Source organism: Penicillium expansum (assembly GCF_000769745.1).
Source record: "Penicillium expansum strain MD-8 chromosome Unknown contig8, whole genome shotgun sequence".
Lineage (NCBI taxonomy): Eukaryota > Fungi > Ascomycota > Eurotiomycetes > Eurotiales > Aspergillaceae > Penicillium > Penicillium expansum.
In genome coordinates, this window is record NW_015971309.1 from 58,960 (window position 1) to 76,183 (window position 17,224).

Below are 17,224 nucleotides of genomic sequence, written 5' to 3' on the forward strand. Positions count from 1 at the left end.
TAACCCATAGTCACCCGGGTCGCATTCAGCTTTGGAGTCGCACCCGGCAACACAACTATCTCCGCAGAAATTGGGACCAAGTCCACAAATCCCAAATTTATTACTTCAAAATTTCTGTCGTCAGTATTGGCCATCGAAAAGCATCTGAGCATATGAGAATTTTCTTTTAACTTACCAACACCCACTTGGACAAGGGTTTGATGCATCGCAGCCTAGCTTGTAGTCACAAGTATCAACACATCCTGCACCGCAATGTTCCTCTGTTGTGCCACAGAAACCATCTTTAGAACTTTCAAAGCACATTATCAGCTTTGCTCTCCTCAAATTTTGAATAGCGAACTCACCAACAGCCCGTAGAACATGGGTTACTCTTACTGCATCCCTCTGATAGGGCAGTGCCTATCAGAAGGCACAAAAATACAAAAGTGAAAGTCGTGTGGGTAAGTACCCAGCGCTGTCTCGACATGTTACCGACAAACTGGTGTCTCTTATCTTGAGCGTGGACTTTTTCCTTGAGTGCTTTACGAATATGCTCGATGCCTCTTTTAAACTGAAAGCCATATCATTCATTATCGGCCAAATACAAAAATTACCACTGGTTTCATTTCAACCCTGTATATTGAGATTAGTCTAATTTCGACTAGCTGCAAATGTACCGCCGGCCCCTATTATTGCCTGCTATCCGCGAAGCTCTAGCTTCATTAGTTGGAAGGCTTACATTTTTGGGACTCGGGCCTCACAAGGAGCGTTACATTGCACCCAGTGTACTTGTAAATAATAACTTGCAGACGGGCTCCGGTCAACTCCGTACAACGGCAAAATCAGTGTTCTGCTATAGTTAGGGCTCGGCGGCTCCATCGGATGAGTGACTAGCTCTGCCAAGCCCCCAATAAAACATACGATATGTTCATCAACTGCATCTCGGCCAACCGGAGGCTTTAGTCTACCAATGGAAAGTTCCGAGGTTCGCATCCATAAACTTGTAAAATTTGGACATTCACAACGCTGTAGGAAACCAAGTTATAGAGGACCAATGTTTCTGTGACCTTTTCATCGATGATAATGCTGCTTAAAGTCTCCAGATATAATTGGAGTCCTTCCAAAATTGGAAGCATATATCAAACAAACGTGCCAAATCCCGACACTCAATTCCAAGATTGACCGAAGCCCTAGCCCAGCTGAAAGACCCTAGGTGCGGAGTACTCCGTAGGTAAACAGCTGATATTTTGCTGAGAATAATAGCTAATACAAAGTACTAAGACGATCGTCCCCATGGATAGATTGCGATACATACCTAGGTACTCGTGCTCCATGAGCCCACGGGTTCGAGAGCGGCTACTCCCGAAACCCCTACCCAATCAGCTTCAAGGTTATTTGCATGCCGGATCCTCTTGACCAAGATAAACAAACCAACAACAGATGAGAGCTTTACTAGCCTCACAAGGTATCTGCAATTTCCACAACATTCTCAGCGTTGAGCTAGTTCGCCAGGCTGTTCCCGTATTTGGATACATGTACTTCGTATGTACTTGCCAAGGCGCCGGATCGATGCCAAGGATGCAACCTTGGGACTCTGCCAAGAGCTGTAGCGGTCAATACGCGCCACCCAATCTCCACCAAGTAGAATCGCGCGAAGCCCCGAACCCTTTGGAGCAAGAACTACTAGACTGAATTCGGAAAATCATGTGCGGCATACTAAAATGATCTTTCATTCTATCAGACATCGAGGGAAGCATTCTCATCTTCGAATACAAGTAAGTTGTTTGTACAATTTGCTATTTGCATAAGAAAGCCTCCAACTAGCGAGAAGGTCTACGGAGTGGGTAACGATGCGATACTTGGGTTTCTCTGTGGCCATAATCCTTCAGGTGAGCAGATTGGTAGTTGCTGAAGGTCACAGCAATCACCATGGCCATGCACACCTTCACCACCACTTCCATCGGGGCGGGAATAACAATCCGACACCGATTGAAATCAGCGTTGGGGCAACCTCTACTCGAATAGAATATAGCGGGACTCCGGTAGCTGTGAATGATTCCGCCGAACTAGTCTCGCAAGCTCTAGGAAAACTGGCAGTGATCAACAAAGAGCGTTACGAAAACATCACTTACAACAGATATGAGTTTGCGGACGCACACCAGATTGTTGGCCAAAAGATCAATGCTCCACCGTTGAATTATGGTTCAAATGTCACACAGAGCTTACCAAATATTTCTAGCCACGAGAAGAGAGACGACCATGAGGGAAACTCTACCCGCAGATTGGTGTACAGTATCTCTCCAGAACTAGCCCAGGCAGCTAGAATTCTAGCTGAATCTCAACCTCCTACTCCATCGACTGGAGAAGAGGCAGATTTGGCAATGAACGTGAGGATGAAATACTTTGCAGAATCAAATGACACCAACACTCCTCAACAAGCCCATCGGCATTCAGATGGTCTTTCGGAATATGCTGTGACTTGGGCAGATGAAATGCCACTTGCAAATCGGACTACCGTTGAAAACGACGGGAAACTGTTGAAAAGAGCTTCATCGTCCGACTATTGGATGGCAAACTTGGAGCAGCGAGGTGCCAGTCCATACGCACCCACTGGGTACAAGGTCTTCAGAAATGTTAAAGACTACGGTGCGAAGGGTGAGTAGACCTTTTATTTTAGTTCCCTTGACCACTATAAGCTGACGGCTGAATAGGCGATGGTGTGACGGATGATACAGGTGCGACAGCTCATTTGATTGAGAGGAGGCATTGTTTCTAAAATTTTGGCCTGAGCTAATTTTGGGAATTATTTAGCCGCCATCAACACAGCAATCGCCGATGGCAATCGATGTGGTGCTGACTGCAGCTCTAGCACGGTTTATCCCGCTGTGGTGTTTTTCCCACGTGGATCTTATCTTGTTAGCAGTCCTATCATCCAATACTACAACACTCAGTTCCTCGGAGATGTATGTACTGAGCTCCACGGCCTATTCAAATCATTAATCTTACTACTCATGTCTAATCAATTATCAGCCGGGCGACTATCCTACAATTCTCGCAGCTGCAAGCTTTGTTGGACTAGGTGTCATCACGTCGGATGTTTACGTTGGTGATCAAGATGAATGGTACGTGAAACAAGCCTAATTGAAGCTATTTATGCTTTGATCGGGTTACACCTTCAAATATATAACCCTGACGATGGTAATAGGTACATCAACACGAATAATTTCCTTCGCAGTGTGCGAAATTTCAAAATGGATATAACAAGGACTGACCCTAATGCCTACGTCTGCGCCATCCATTGGCAGGTTGCACAAGGCACATCCCTAGAAAATATTGACTTTTACATGTCTCGAGCAGCTGGTAACACCCAACAAGTGAGCTTCCCCTTGCTGAAACCGCCTGTGGGTAGATCTAATTCGTTTCTAGGGTATCTACATGGAGAATGGGAGTGGTGGTTTTATGGCTAATCTGACTTTCGTCGGGGGAAATTTTGGGTATGGCTTCATTCCGATTTCTACTTGGTGTGTCAAACTTTCTCCAGAAAGCTGACAACAAAGGGCAGTGCATACTTGGGAAACCAACAGTTCACCACGAGTCAGTTGGTATTTGTTCAATGCAAAACTGCCATGCAGGTCCACTGGGACTGGGCGTGGACGATGCAAGACGTTGTCATTGAAAGCTGTGGAACGGGTATCCTCCTTACCGGTGGGGTCAGTCTAGCCATGAACCCTACCTCAATTCAACGGGCTTACTGATGTCTCTAACTATTGGTATTTCTAGGCCGGTGGCTCTTTTAGCACTGGACAAGGGGTCGGGTCCTTAATTCTGGTGGATGCAATAATTGCCAACACACCGACTGGAATAATGACTTCCCTATACGGGCAAAACTCCACAGAATTCCTTCTCCAGAACGTTGGTTTCTTCAACGTTCAGAAGGCAATAATCGCCGAGAGATTTTCAGATCCAATTCTTGCTGGTGGAAACGAAGTTCTGATTGATGCTTGGGGATTTGGCCTTTATGGTAATGCCAGTGGAGTCTTTTTCGCCCAGGAGAATGATCTTCCGGTTATGAAGCGCCCGGAAGCTCTGGTTGGTAGCAACAAATATGTGAAACCGAATTTGTTCACGCGTCGCCGACCTCAATACTATGATCTCGGTGGAAGCCAAGTCATTGATGTAAAGGCATATGGTGCCAAGGGTGACGGGGTCACAGATGACACGGATGCATTGAACAGTGTTCTCTCTACTGCCGCTAATCTCTCGTCGATAGTCTTTATCCCTTACGGTGTGTATATTATCAAAGACACACTAAAGGTCCCAGAAGGATCCCGGATCATGGGTCAGGCGTGGTCGCAGATTATGGCCACTGGGGCAAAGTTCGAAGATATTGAGAAGCCCCATGTAGCCGTCAAAATCGGCGACCATGGAGATGAGGGAATCGTCGAAATCCAAGAACTATTATTTACTGTCTCAGGACCCACGGCCGGTGCCATTCTTGTGGAATGGAACATACACGAGTCGACTCAAGGTTCAGCGGGCTTATGGGGTAAGTGATCCGATTTTTTATTTATCACCTCTGTTTACACTCTAACCACTTGGTTTTCAGATTCCCATTTCCGTGTCGGTGGAGCAAAGGGCTCCATGCTCCAAGCTAAGGATTGTCCTAAAAGGGCCTCGACGCTGAACAAGAATTGTATCGCGGCTTCAATGTTAATGCATATCACTCAAGGTGCATCTGCATACATATGGCGAGACTCCTGTGTGGGCCAAAGATACCAAGAATGGATACACTTCTTCCTTGCTAGGATGGTACCGCGAGCCAACCGATATCGTGGGCCAGCGCAATTTCACGGGCTATTATCTTTATAGCAAATCACGGAATAATGCTCTGCTCAACAGACTGTCTAACACATGCCAAACGGCAATGACAAGATTGATCAATTGCCCCGATGAGACCTACGCATTTCTCGGGCGAGGCTGGCCACAGTCGTATACAAACAAGACTATCGCCAGTATGGTCTGCAGCCGTGGATGTAAAGATTCGATCCAATCGTGGTATGAAGAGGTTACCACCCACTGCAAAGAATTCGATACCAAGGAGGATGTGATGAACTTTCGCGGCGGTATTCTTTGGGCTGGATGGAACCAGACATGTCTCCAGAGCCCCCAGGGGGGCGAATATTGCAGCGGTGAGCCACGGAGTTTATATAACTGGTTTCAATAGTTACTCATTCTTTCTCATCGCAGATGTAATCGCGGGATTCTCACCTGTCAAACATGCGGAGGAAATGCTTGACTCGGAGTTGTGTTCCTACTGCTATACAACCGTTCTGCAAATGGCTCAACAATCTCCATATTCCTTTTATGACCAGAGCTATCAGAGGCTATTGAATCTGACCCAGGAGAGGTGTGGTTTGACCGGGGCAACAGATATCGCAAAACCTGTTGAAGACCGTAGCGATGACCCCAACGACTTTTGCGCCTCTGACATCGTTTACACTACTATCCAGGGGGATACATGTGACTCCATTGCTGTTACGCACACTATTTCCTCCGCCGCGCTTTTCATCGGCAGTCCAGAGATCATCGATTGCACCGATATCAGACCCGGGCTGTCTATATGTCTACCATTTTCGTGTGACAATGTCTATACCTACCCTGCGAATGCCACATGTGCGACAATTGAGGATAGCTTTGGCATGGATAGTGGGGTGATCCGTCGATTAAATCCTTGGATTGATGGCGGCTGCACCAATCTTCAAGAATGGAGTGTGAACTACGGGCATGTTCTTTGCGTGTCGCCACAGGCCGGTACCCACACGCACATGGCGCCCCCACCGGGTGTTACATCACTACCAGGCTCAGATACTGGGTTTACAGATCAGGATATTGCCCCACCTGCTAATAGCACAGTGGCTAATGGGACAACAATGAGTTGTGGGCGTTGGCACGTTGCCCGCGATCAGGACACCTGCACAGCAATCTGTGTACAGGGTGGCATTGAATTTTCCTTATTTCTGGCTGTGAATCCATCACTATCAGCCGATTCTTGCACGACAGAATTGCAGATGGGAGCCGCATACTGCACTGGGCCAACCCAAGGCTGGGGCCTCGTTCGTCCGAACTCAACCACCCCTAGGTCATCCGTGGTAGCTACAAACACTGCGTTAGATCTTGGAATCTAGAAACTGTGCGTGGATTTGGTACATACGATGTGAAGAGAGTGAGGTTGGGAAGTGGTTCATCTTCAATGATCTTGAGGATGAAAGTTGTCCCTACAATCTATTACAGGTCGGTACTTGTTGAAGGTTGAATGCCAGTATTTCGCATGAGACTTATTATCAAAGAATGTATTTGACTGTTCTAATAGTAAGACCTATATTCATAACCACCCGAGATAACTAAATGTCGGCCCATACTATGAATCTAATACAGCAGACCTCTTTGAATCCTGCCATCGCTAGGCCGAATTAGTGCGTTGTCTAGATTTCATGCCCAAGTAGCACTGTATTTGCTCAATGCCCGCAACTAACTTGGAAGAGTTTGACGATGTAAGTAATCGCCGAGACGACTAAGCAATCGTCATGGCGACTAAGCGACTGGTATATGGATGAGACAGGTTGCGCATAAAATCTTGTCCCTTCCAACCTCTCATCTTTCTTCTTCATCCATCCCTAACTTTTCTTTCTTCTTGCACTGCCTAAAGTCAGAGATCAGATTTATCAAACATGTCATTGCTTATGCCCATCTCTCTTCTTCCTCTCTTTGATCGAGCCCCTCCTACCCCTCCTAGACGAGAGACGGGGTTTCAAGACCTCCCGGCAGAAATCAAGGTTATCATTGTTAAATACCTTGATGGTGACACCTTGACACTCAGGCATGTGGCTACCTGCAACAGACAGTTGTATCTCATGGCCATGCCTGAACTGTACGCCCATGTATCTTTAGGAGCTCCTCCTAATTACCGGATTTGGCCCGGTTTGGCATGGCCCGCAGATCGTCGTTCCGTAAGTCTCCTCTCTTCGCAGAATTTCTTTCACTTTCTGATGCTCAATATACAGATTGAATGCTTTCTTCTTACGATCCTCCGCAACCACCACATTGCGGCACTCGTGAAATCTCTCGATTTGACTGACCTGCACGACCTTTGCTACACGCACAGGCATATTCATACCCACCCGGATAGAGAACAGCTCATTATTCAACCCCTGCTTTCACAAGACCATAAAATGATCATGGATGCCGGTATGAGTTTACCATTGTATCCAACAGTCAGGGCCGCATTGCACAGAGCGCTTGAGCCTGATTTACCCCGTTCAGATGCATTGCTGGCTGTTCTTCTGGGCTATCTGCCTAACCTAAAACGTCTCGAGATCAAGATGGAGAGTGAGGACCCATATAGCGACCCTCCAGTTACAGAGTGGAATCTGGTCGAACGAGTCTTGATCGGTATCGTCGGTGCACAACCCATCTACATGGATGAAAATGACATTCCAAGTTTTTCCACACCTATGCTGTCTCAGCTCACTCACCTGAAAGCCGAAGTTGAAGGAACACGGCCCTTGGCTGACATTGATATGCTTATGGTACTTCTTCAAATTCCCACCTTGACCCATGCATTCGGTACCCAATGGACCAACGCACGACGGTGGCTGAGACCTGAATTTCAAAATGCCGATCGCCTCATTCACCTCGAGCTTCGTGACTGCACCTTTGATGCCCAGTGTCTTGAAAAGCTCCTCAAACAAACCAACAAGTTGGAAACCTTCATCTACGAACGCGGATGGACAAAGGAGAAGTATTGGGTCTTGAAAGTCCAAGACCTCAGCAAGGCGCTTCAATACATATACAAGACCCTGACCTGTCTTGAATTATCATTCAATCAAAGTGGCCGAAGGATATACGAGGACTTGTATCTTCAGCCTGTCGACCTCTCGGGGCTTGTTCATCTGAAGAGACTACGGATTTCGGCCGGCTATCTTGTTCAGACTGAACAGAAAATCTCATCATTTCAAGGTCGCTACTTACGGCTCTATGACCAGGATGGAGTCTACAACAGTGCAATGCCTTTGCACGAGCTACTTCCCCAATCACTTGAGGAGCTGCACATCTTCCAAATCCGTGATGGTCTTGAGTTCCTCCTCATGTCTGAGAAGCTGCGCGAAAGTCTTTACAGTCGAGGGTTGCCCATTTCATCGGAGCCTCCCCATTTCCAACACCTCAAGGAGATCATAATTGAGGCCCCTTTTGAGGACAAGGGTGTGTACTTTTTTAACGCACTCTCCCAAATCACAAACCACGTTGGAGTGAAGTTGACAACAATCGAGAACTCCGCCGATTATGTGCGATCCTGGATGACAGGCGAGAAAAGAGGATCATGCCCAGACAAAAAGATTGACTGGGGGTTTGACGGCGAGATCCAGTGGGAGCATCCTTTCACTCAGCGAGGGGAACTGAATTTCGACCTCCAGTGAATGTTTCAATCGGAGATCAGACGGATGAATCCCAGAAAGTGGTGAATACTGGTATTTAGATGAGAGATCAAGAGGTGAAATCTGTTGGGAAGGATTCCCTTCCTATTTGTATGTACTGAGTACCAGTGTATGTAGGAATTGACTGCCTTGTAGCCTGATACGTGCACGGACCATATGATCTACATGACGTAATCCCTCCACATGGCCCCGGGGATGGACCTCGGCCTTAATCCAAAGAGGTCACGTTCGTAGTTGATTGAGAATCCTTCCCACTAGTCTATAATTATTATCATTTCAACCCATTTGGAAATATCTCACTCATGCACATTTTGTCTGAAACGGATATCAGAGGTTGAGGGGCCCAATCCTGAGCATAACATCAATTCCCCCGAACTGGATTTCGCCCAAGCAGAACCATGACTGAATTCAAGCTATCCTATGAGTCTCAACTGGTGTGTTCTGAAGACCAGCCTGCTTCTATCTCCTCGCAAATCTTCACCCACGTCCCTACCCTGCATCATACCGTACTAACATGCTCATGCAATTAAGGACGTCTATCACCCCTCCTACCGCTACGAAGCCCATGACCCGCGCGACTGGAAATCTGCCGCTCTCCGTGGCCCAGCCCTCCCCGCCCTAGGAAATGCAACTGCCGGTGCAGTCGGCGCAGCCATCTCCAATGTGGTCGTCTACCCTCTCAATGTCATCGTCGCCCGTCTACAAACCCAGAAGCAAAAAGACAGCGACTCGAGCGAAAAATCAGACGAAGACGAGAATGCCGACGAAAATTATACCAGTGTGGTGGATGCTGCTCGCAAGATATATGCCCAGCAAGGCATCGCTGGCTTCTACCCCGGTCTAGCGCAGGATACATGGAAGACGGTCGCGGATTCGTTCCTTTTCTTTCTTGCTTATAGTGCCATCCGCCAGAAGAGGATAGTCGCGCATGTAGGTGTAGAGCGAGCTGCCAAGAGCAAAAATATTGTCCTCCCAATACTGGACGAACTTGCCGTTGGTGTCTTAGCTGGCTCATTTGCCAAGTTATTCACTACGCCGCTGTCGAATATCGTTGCGCGCAAGCAGACATCAGCGGCACGCAAGGGCGGGAATGCGACAAACTTGTCAACGAGTGATATCGCAGCTCGTATCCGCGCTGAGAAGGGTATCTTAGGCTTTTGGTCTGGATACTCGGCCACCCTGATACTCACCCTGAATCCATCGCTCACGTTCTTCCTCAATGAATTCCTCAAACGGACTCTTCTTCCACGTTCGAAGCGCGATAAACCCCCTGCAGCTTTGACATTCCTTTTGGCGGCTCTAAGCAAAGTTGCCGCCTCGTCAATCACATACCCTTTCTCCCTCGCGAAAACAAGAGCTCAAGTAATGAGCTCGGACTCTAAGTCTAAGTCTGGAACTGCAGAGAAGGCTCGGTCCTCCCTTCTCGCCTCTCTCACCCCTGAAATACTTTCCAATGTCGCCGCCATCGCCCGCACAGATGGTATAATAGGACTCTACGCGGGTCTTCATGGTGAAGTGCTAAGAGGTTTCTTCTCGCACGGCTTTACAATGCTCGCAAAGGACGCAGTGTACGCCTTCATAGTCAAGAGCTATTACCTCCTCCTACTGCTGGGACGTCGCTATCCTACACCAGACGAACTTATCCAGCGTGCCCGCGAACAGGCATCGGAGTATACAGAGATCGCACGTGAAGGAGCGCGTGACCTAGCAGAGAGAGCAAAGGAGGGCGCGGAAGAGCTGCTGAACGCTGGTTCTGGTGGTAACGCTGCTGATGCTTCTGGGAGTGCGCATACTGGCATTGATGCTTCTTCGGGTCTGAAGGCTCACATTTCATCGTTTTCTGATGAAGTCAATGAGACCGCTGAGCTGGTCGGTGATTATGTTGAGGATGAAGCGGCCGAGTGGAAGAGCCTTTATCATTGGTTTTGGGAGAAGGATCGTGGGTCGCATCGAGATTGATTTGAGCTGACTTATATTGTTTATAGCATTTACGTATTTGAGCATTCTTGTTACGACCATTTCCATGTTTTGTTACTCAGGTACATAATGACATTCGATTTAATGATCTCCAGGCTCATGCGGCCACCTAGACACTTGACTCATCATAAACAAAATACCATCTATGAGCATTTGATGGCTCAAATCTTTTGAGCCCCTGCTCCAGCGCCACAGTCTGTTCTTCGAACTGATACGGTCTCTCGCCGGGGTTTCATAGAAGAACACGCTGATATCCACCACCGAACTTCTGGTGTCTAAATTCACAAGCGTCTGCTTCTCTCTCCAAATCGGAAATATCTTGTCCATTTGGAACTTCAATTCGAATTTCTCGCAATTCGGGGAAGTAAGATGTGCGATTTCGGATAAGGTCACACAGTGGGCCAAGAGCATAGCCAATATCTCTCTTTCTTGGAGGTTGGAGAATGTGGGGCACCTCCAATGACCCTCGGGAGTCGAGAAGTTAGTGGTACTTCGATGTTGTTGAAGACATCCATATCCCATCCCAATCCAGCATATGCCCTGGCATGGCCAAGTTTGACGAGAAATCCCGGTAAAATGTACAAAGTAGTCAAAGGAAGCCTAGCGAGGTCAAGTGGCAGAATGAATCCTGTAGCTTCAAGCCACAGGCTTTGAAGCGATTTGGACGCGTGTTTGAGCGCTCGTGAGATTACCAGCACCAATCAAGACTCATAAATCAAAGTCTTCAATGACCTACAGCTTCGAAGGAGGCGCTTAAAAGTATCGTAGTCAACTCCGCTTCTGCGAAGCTCTAGATGAACAAGACCGGACGTGAATTTATGATTCAGCTCCGGGGCGCTGATCACAATTCCCCAGCCACAGACGGTAAGGTGGGTTATCGATGGGAGCTGAATCAATCTCTTAATGACGCCGTAGCGAGAATACAACACGCTTTGCACGTTCATGTATGTCCCACTTTCAATATCCAAATGTGTCAAATTTCCCAAAAGCGCAATTTGACCAGAGGTGTTTTGATTGCTGGCTTGTTGAAAGAGTTCCATAACGTAATACCCATACAAGATAGTTGCAAGTGAGATCTCAAGTCGGTTCAGTCTGGGAAGTGAAGCGAGAAGAGTGACAAGCACAGCATCAGAGGTAGGTCTTTGACCTCTATTCCAGCCTCTCACATGATGCTGTAGTAGTGGAAGATGTTTTGCGGCATCTGAGAGTAATTTCAGATTACTGGGGTGAATATCATCGATTTTAAATTGACTGTGAACCTAAATCCGTCCTGTGTGAAGGGGAATTGAGTACCCGACACCTTATATTGCCACATGGACCGGAGAGTCCAGTCAGTGATATCAACACGACGGAAGAGCTTTGCAAGGGCCGGAGTTCGAAGGATCGAAAAGGTCGAGGATTGTAGCTTTTTACTTAGCATTAGCAATCTGCCAATAAAGTTATTGCGGGAGCCATACCATGCGATTATGTTGCACCAGCTTTGCCTTTGCATATTCTTCGTCGAGGGCCCTTGAGGGCGTCGTATTTTCGGACTTATAGGGAAACTGCCATGGATATCCTATTTTGATAGAAGAGTAGAGAACAGGTGTGACGAATGCACGAAGCTGGCTGTTACAGACAGCAAGACTGGCTAGGCTCTTTTTATCGAGCCATTTGGCAATGAGAATAATAACCTCCAACGGCATGCTACTCAAAGACATGATGGTATCTAATATAGTACAATGTTAGAGTAGGTCAAAGATCGTCCATGGATGCGCCTAAGAATGGAAAAGTAGATACTAACTAGACTGTTGAAAAGAAGCTGCAAGGTCTGAGTGCATTCGGAGTTGCATGGAAAAGCGTGTCTTAGAAGAGAAAGGGAAAGGAAAAAAGAAACATGGAAGGCGAGTATTCCAGGAAAGCAAACACAGTTTGGTAATGTCATTATAGATGAATACATATCCCAGCCTATGTTTTTGTGATTTATTTCCTTTCCTGCAATGGCGATATACTACAAAATTAACCATTGCGGATATTTTTACTGCAAGTGCGTCATCCATATAGGATTCTATTTATAAGCCTGTACCTAAATTATCTACCACCAAGACAGGATGTTGTAAAGAATTATTTCTTCCCTTGATAGTTGATAAAATGTCTACAACATAAAAAGAGAGAAGAGGGTAAAAGGAGTGTTAAGGTCATATAGTAGAAGTATATATCAAAATTTATATTCCAGCGTGTATCTATTTCTACGCTTTCTTTCTTTTAATCCAATAGGTAGGGAAAGGGTAAAGGACATATAAATGGTAGTAATGTCGGTGCCTTAGGCTTCTTTTACCAATTATATTCTTCATCATATTAGCCGTTCCCTGCTATCCTACATACATATAGTGAGTCACACAACTGTCTCGCTGCAATACCCGACCTAATCGGGAGCCCGAGATTACCCTCCAGGGGATAGCCCCAACTATGGAGGCTGATAGCGCTGACTGGGGCGTGAACGTTGCACGCTGATTGGTTAACAGTGAGCAGGATATGTCCCACTCATCTTTATAAAGCTATCGATAATCCCTAAGTAAACAGACTCTGCATTCCGACACTTATCTCTAATTTTCCAACATGGCATCAACTCAAGCCCCCGGGGACCTTTCCAAGTCTAGTCGGCTCGTCTACCGAGCCCCAGAGAACGCTGAAGCGGACCTGGTCTTTTTCCACGATCTTATGAACGACCCTACAATCCAAACAATGAGTACTGGACGTCTCCCACGCCCGTGTCCCAAAACTTCTGCCGGAGAATTCATCAAAATGCTCCAAGACGCCATTCTAGGAGTGGTCATATGTCTCCCTCCTCAAAATTCCACCGAAGCAGGAAATACTCCCCCATCTGAGATTCCAACCTTGTTTGGGCCTGCTCAAGATTACAAGTTAGTTCGAATTGGCCACATGAGTCTTTTCAACGTCAATGGCCCCAATGAGGCCCATCATCGCAGTGCGACGATAGGAATCTCACTTGCGGACGGGTTTCGGGGGAAAGGATACGGTGGAGAAGCTATCAATTGGATGCTGGACTGGGCGTTTCAGCATCTTGGACTGCACAGAGTCTCCATAAGCGCATTTTCGTTCAACCACAATGCTTTGAAGCTTTACAGAAAGCTTGGATTTGTGGATGAAGGCCGTGAACGTGAAGCTGCATACTATCGCCGCGCTTGGCATGATGTTGTCATTTTGTCCATGTTGGAGCATGAGTGGGAGGTTTTGAGAGGAATAGTGCCAGATCAATCAGAACGCATTCCTCAGTCTTCCACTGAACCATCCAATTAATGAAGGCCCGACTTATGCTACTTTGTGGACAACCCAACTACTGGAAGCTGATCGAATCTTGGGTGTCAACCTATCACAAGATCAACTTGGGTTTCAATATGGAGGGATTCGAAGGTAGCTAGGTGGGGAATCTAAATCGAGGGCATTTTCATGGTTGGATGACAGTTAGCTTAATGATTCCATGTATTCAATAGACAGAAGACAGAAAGCCCGGCATCCTTTTCATGTTGACTAATTTCGCTCAATAAATTGTCGACTAACTCGAAGCCGCGCTGAGCTGTAGCCGGGGAATTTTGACCTGAGGTATGTACACATAAATTCTCTAAAATCCCAATGAAAACCCCAGAAAACTGTAAGATATTGTGGAACTGATAGCATTTGGTCTCGAACAAGTATTGCTGTATTCACAACTTCAGCGTATATAATGACTATTGTTCACTGAAGCAACAGAAAAACTGACAACAAGATGAAACGGAGCCACCAGCCCTAAAATAATACTATACATAAAAGCACTGTTGCTGCGACCAACTCAACGCTATGGTGGTACCGCAACATGAAGATGTTTATCAACCAATTCAAACCAAATGCCCTCATATCCAGACTCTCTCGATGCCCTAGCCAACTGGACAAAGTCCTGAAGCCGGGACAAACATGCACTTTGGACCGTGAATGAGGCCAAGGCCAAGCGATCTATCAGATCTTCTCCGGGCCCATGTATCTCAAACATAGCCATCGTCAAAGGAAACACCAGAGGGAGCGCGGTGGATCCCTTTACATTGATCGCCGACTTTGCAAAAAATGACAATTCAGAAAATATCCCATTTGCAAGTTTCCATGCTGCCTCATCTTCGACTCCCAGCGGATATCGCAACCGGTGGATGATCAATAAAGCTGCTAGGCGATATAGATTTGCGTGCGTCACCATTGCTAGAACTGCATGCTGGCCGTAACTGTCGAACAGTCCAGAAGGGGTCTGAGGCCGCCAGCGTCGGATCAACTCTTCTAATTCATCCAGTCGGTCGTGAAGGGCTGAGTATGATTCGGATCTAGCAGCGGGAGCTTCTCTCTTCAAGGTATTACTGCACTCGCAGATGTCATAGAGATGAGGGAGAAGTGTTGCGCAGAGGCCAAGATAGCGGTCGACGATGAGGCGAGGCTGGGGATCGAGTCGTATTATAGGGATCTCACGGTGGACTAAACACTCGACCGTGTCGATCAAAATCGGGGACATGGTTATTGTGTCCATTATAGGGGTATGCATCAATCTGGGAAGCCATGGTTTGGCTGACATGAGGGAGCTCCGAACGATAGAGTGCGCTGTACAGGAATACGGTGCCGTGAGTATATTGAAGACATACATAGTCTGACCCAGGAAGAGAGCGCAAGCTGCGTCGTAATCGTGTGAGATTTTCACACTTCTCAGACGTTGCAGTCCTTTCGCAGCCATGAACATATCGGGTTCATTCCGGCGTATAACAGGGGACTTTTGGTAGTTTGTCATCAGCCCGAGGAATGCCAGGTATCCTTCGGTTAGGATCGGGGCGGATAATTGCAGAATAACATAAATGGTCTTTTGGGATGTCGGAATAAAGCTTTCTCCAAAGACGAATGGTGCATGTATGACGGAGAATTGCTCCACGTTCATAACAGTGCGTAAAGCGTCTGACGTCGTTTGGAAGTTGGTGGGGGCGGCCAGTAATTTCTCTGGTGATATTATCATCACATCGGGACTTTCCGGCGACCAAACTTCGTCATCTCTGGTAGGCGAGCTCAAAGATGAACATTCACTAAGTGAGGAAGATGAGGCATGGCTCTCGCTTTCCTTGGACTGAGCGCGATGTCGCGACACGATGGTAGAAACCCGCAAATCCCCATGGGGGAAGTCTTCGGAAGAAGAGAGGTATCTCGCGCGCTTAGTACGACGAGCGGTGGAGCCAATCTTGAGACGGCTACATCTGATGCATGTCGGACTAGCACCTGCAGTACATGTCTCTCTCTCTTCTTCGTTCAAGTTGGAGTGGTTGCAGGCCTTTGCCATCTTCTTAGCGCGAATGCGTGAGTGGTAACAGGAACGGAGCACAAGGAGTAGTTTGGTACCAGTCCGCTTGGTTTTCAGATTGATGTTGGAGTTTATGAATTCGCGAGGTGACCCGGTCAGATCGGCGATTTCCCCGCTCTCCCCAGGATTACCCCATAGCCGGTTGATCCGCATACGAACTTCCTCTTTGGGAATCGAAAATTTGTTGATCTTGTTGATCGTCTTGTTGATCATCCAGTGTATTTTGAATTTGTGATGTTATTTCATTATTTCACAATGCCCATGAATGCTCATTCACCCACGAAAAGTACTGGTTGGGTTGCGCAGTGAATCACGCCCCCAGCCAATGGAAGCGCAGACAAAAACACTGGCCGAACCACGCGATCAGGGCACAGCTTTTGAAACAGCACTAGGGCCTCTTGATCTCGCCGGCTATCGCCGAACTGAGGAAGTATAAGCCCCCCATTGACGAAATAAAAATTCACATAGTTTGTGGCTGGTTCGTCGTAAGACAAGACCCCGAAGATCTTGGGGTTCGGCTCATCCACTATGTGAACCTCAAAAGGTCGACCCTTCGCATCGACCGACTGGCCCAAAATGCCCCTGATCTCTTCATAGATCTTTACCCAGGCCTTAGGCACGCTAGAATGGGGCCGTGAGAGGACAACAACCCCGGGCCGGACAAAGTTGACTTCAGCGTCAACATGCACATCAGTGACATCCAGATTCTTTCGGCCAGGGAACCAGATTATTTTCTCAACGCTAACAGACGACGCAGTTCTGCTTCAATCGTGGTCTTCGAAAGACCCGGGTTGCGATTTTCATTGATGATGCTGCTTTCAGTGGCCAGAAGTGTGCCTTCGCCATCCACAGCTAGTGCACCACCTTCCAAACGGATCGGTGATTCCACTAGAGTCACCGGAGATGGGAGAACATCGGATTCGATAACCCTACGGGCAAAGCTTCCGTTTTCTTCAATCTGTTCAGGTGCCATCACAGGCCAATCAAGCCCATCTGAAGCCCGGTCGTGGGCGTCAAGGTCATGTTTCCTCCCCCATTCACTAAAACGGAAGTTTATTGCGAAACGTTAATGGATGGATTCGTTAACTCCACGTACATAGACAGGGCCTGTATCGCGGACCCAAAGGTGATTTGTGAGGAATGGAATCACAGAGATATTCGAGGTATTACTCGGATATTTTGTAATAGCTTGGCTAACCATTGACTTTGCTTTCTGGATATCTTCGGGTCGTGCATATAGTCGAACTGGTTCATGGGCCGAAATTACAGATGCCAAATTAGCAATGTCGACACAGGCGCTTTCGTAGTACGCGGAAGCGATGGAGACTCTAGATGGGAACCCGAGAATGGTCGCAGCATGACGGGCGGTCTCGTGGGGGTAGAAGAATCTTGCTTTCACTAAAGATGAAGCCATATT

At 47.3% G+C, this 17,224-nt stretch overlaps 6 protein-coding genes across 6 annotated transcripts; 4 read left to right on the forward strand and 2 right to left on the reverse strand.

The window, feature by feature from the left end:
• Nucleotides 1-1,419: 1,419 nt before the first annotated feature.
• On the forward strand, nucleotides 1,420-6,164 carry PEX2_003000 (glycoside hydrolase family 55 protein; the record flags this gene model as incomplete). Its single annotated transcript, XM_016737578.1, has 13 exons — nucleotides 1,420-1,521; nucleotides 1,793-1,842; nucleotides 1,901-2,634; nucleotides 2,691-2,714; nucleotides 2,791-2,942; nucleotides 3,010-3,101; nucleotides 3,185-3,353; nucleotides 3,406-3,473; nucleotides 3,542-3,689; nucleotides 3,760-4,525; nucleotides 4,586-4,736; nucleotides 4,786-5,168; nucleotides 5,227-6,164. 13 exons carry the CDS (start codon nucleotides 1,420-1,422, stop codon nucleotides 6,162-6,164), a joined length of 3,777 nt encoding a protein of 1,258 aa, XP_016598634.1.
• Nucleotides 6,165-6,707: 543 nt separating this feature from the next.
• PEX2_003010 (uncharacterized protein) lies at nucleotides 6,708-8,453 on the forward strand (the record flags this gene model as incomplete). The annotated part of the gene is made up of 2 exons (XM_016737579.1): nucleotides 6,708-6,986; nucleotides 7,041-8,453. 2 exons carry the CDS (start codon nucleotides 6,708-6,710, stop codon nucleotides 8,451-8,453), a joined length of 1,692 nt encoding a protein of 563 aa, XP_016598635.1.
• Nucleotides 8,454-8,869: 416 nt separating this feature from the next.
• On the forward strand, nucleotides 8,870-10,430 carry PEX2_003020 (putative mitochondrial carrier protein; the record flags this gene model as incomplete). Its single annotated transcript, XM_016737580.1, has 2 exons — nucleotides 8,870-8,905; nucleotides 9,003-10,430. The coding sequence occupies 2 exons, from the start codon at nucleotides 8,870-8,872 to the stop codon at nucleotides 10,428-10,430; spliced, it is 1,464 nt and encodes a 487-aa protein (XP_016598636.1).
• Nucleotides 10,431-13,046: 2,616 nt separating this feature from the next.
• On the forward strand, nucleotides 13,047-13,748 carry PEX2_003030 (GNAT family N-acetyltransferase; the record flags this gene model as incomplete). The annotated part of the gene is made up of 1 exon (XM_016737581.1): nucleotides 13,047-13,748. One exon carries the CDS (start codon nucleotides 13,047-13,049, stop codon nucleotides 13,746-13,748), a length of 702 nt encoding a protein of 233 aa, XP_016598637.1.
• A 535-nt stretch (nucleotides 13,749-14,283) lies between these two features.
• PEX2_003040 (uncharacterized protein) lies at nucleotides 14,284-16,020 on the reverse strand (the record flags this gene model as incomplete). Its single annotated transcript, XM_016737582.1, has 1 exon — nucleotides 14,284-16,020. One exon carries the CDS (start codon nucleotides 16,018-16,020, stop codon nucleotides 14,284-14,286), a length of 1,737 nt encoding a protein of 578 aa, XP_016598638.1.
• A 56-nt stretch (nucleotides 16,021-16,076) lies between these two features.
• Nucleotides 16,077-17,221, reverse strand: PEX2_003050 (agmatine deiminase family protein; the record flags this gene model as incomplete). Its single annotated transcript, XM_016737583.1, has 4 exons — nucleotides 16,077-16,477; nucleotides 16,558-16,847; nucleotides 16,904-16,914; nucleotides 17,006-17,221. The coding sequence occupies 4 exons, from the start codon at nucleotides 17,219-17,221 to the stop codon at nucleotides 16,077-16,079; spliced, it is 918 nt and encodes a 305-aa protein (XP_016598639.1).
• Nucleotides 17,222-17,224: the final 3 nt, after the last annotated feature.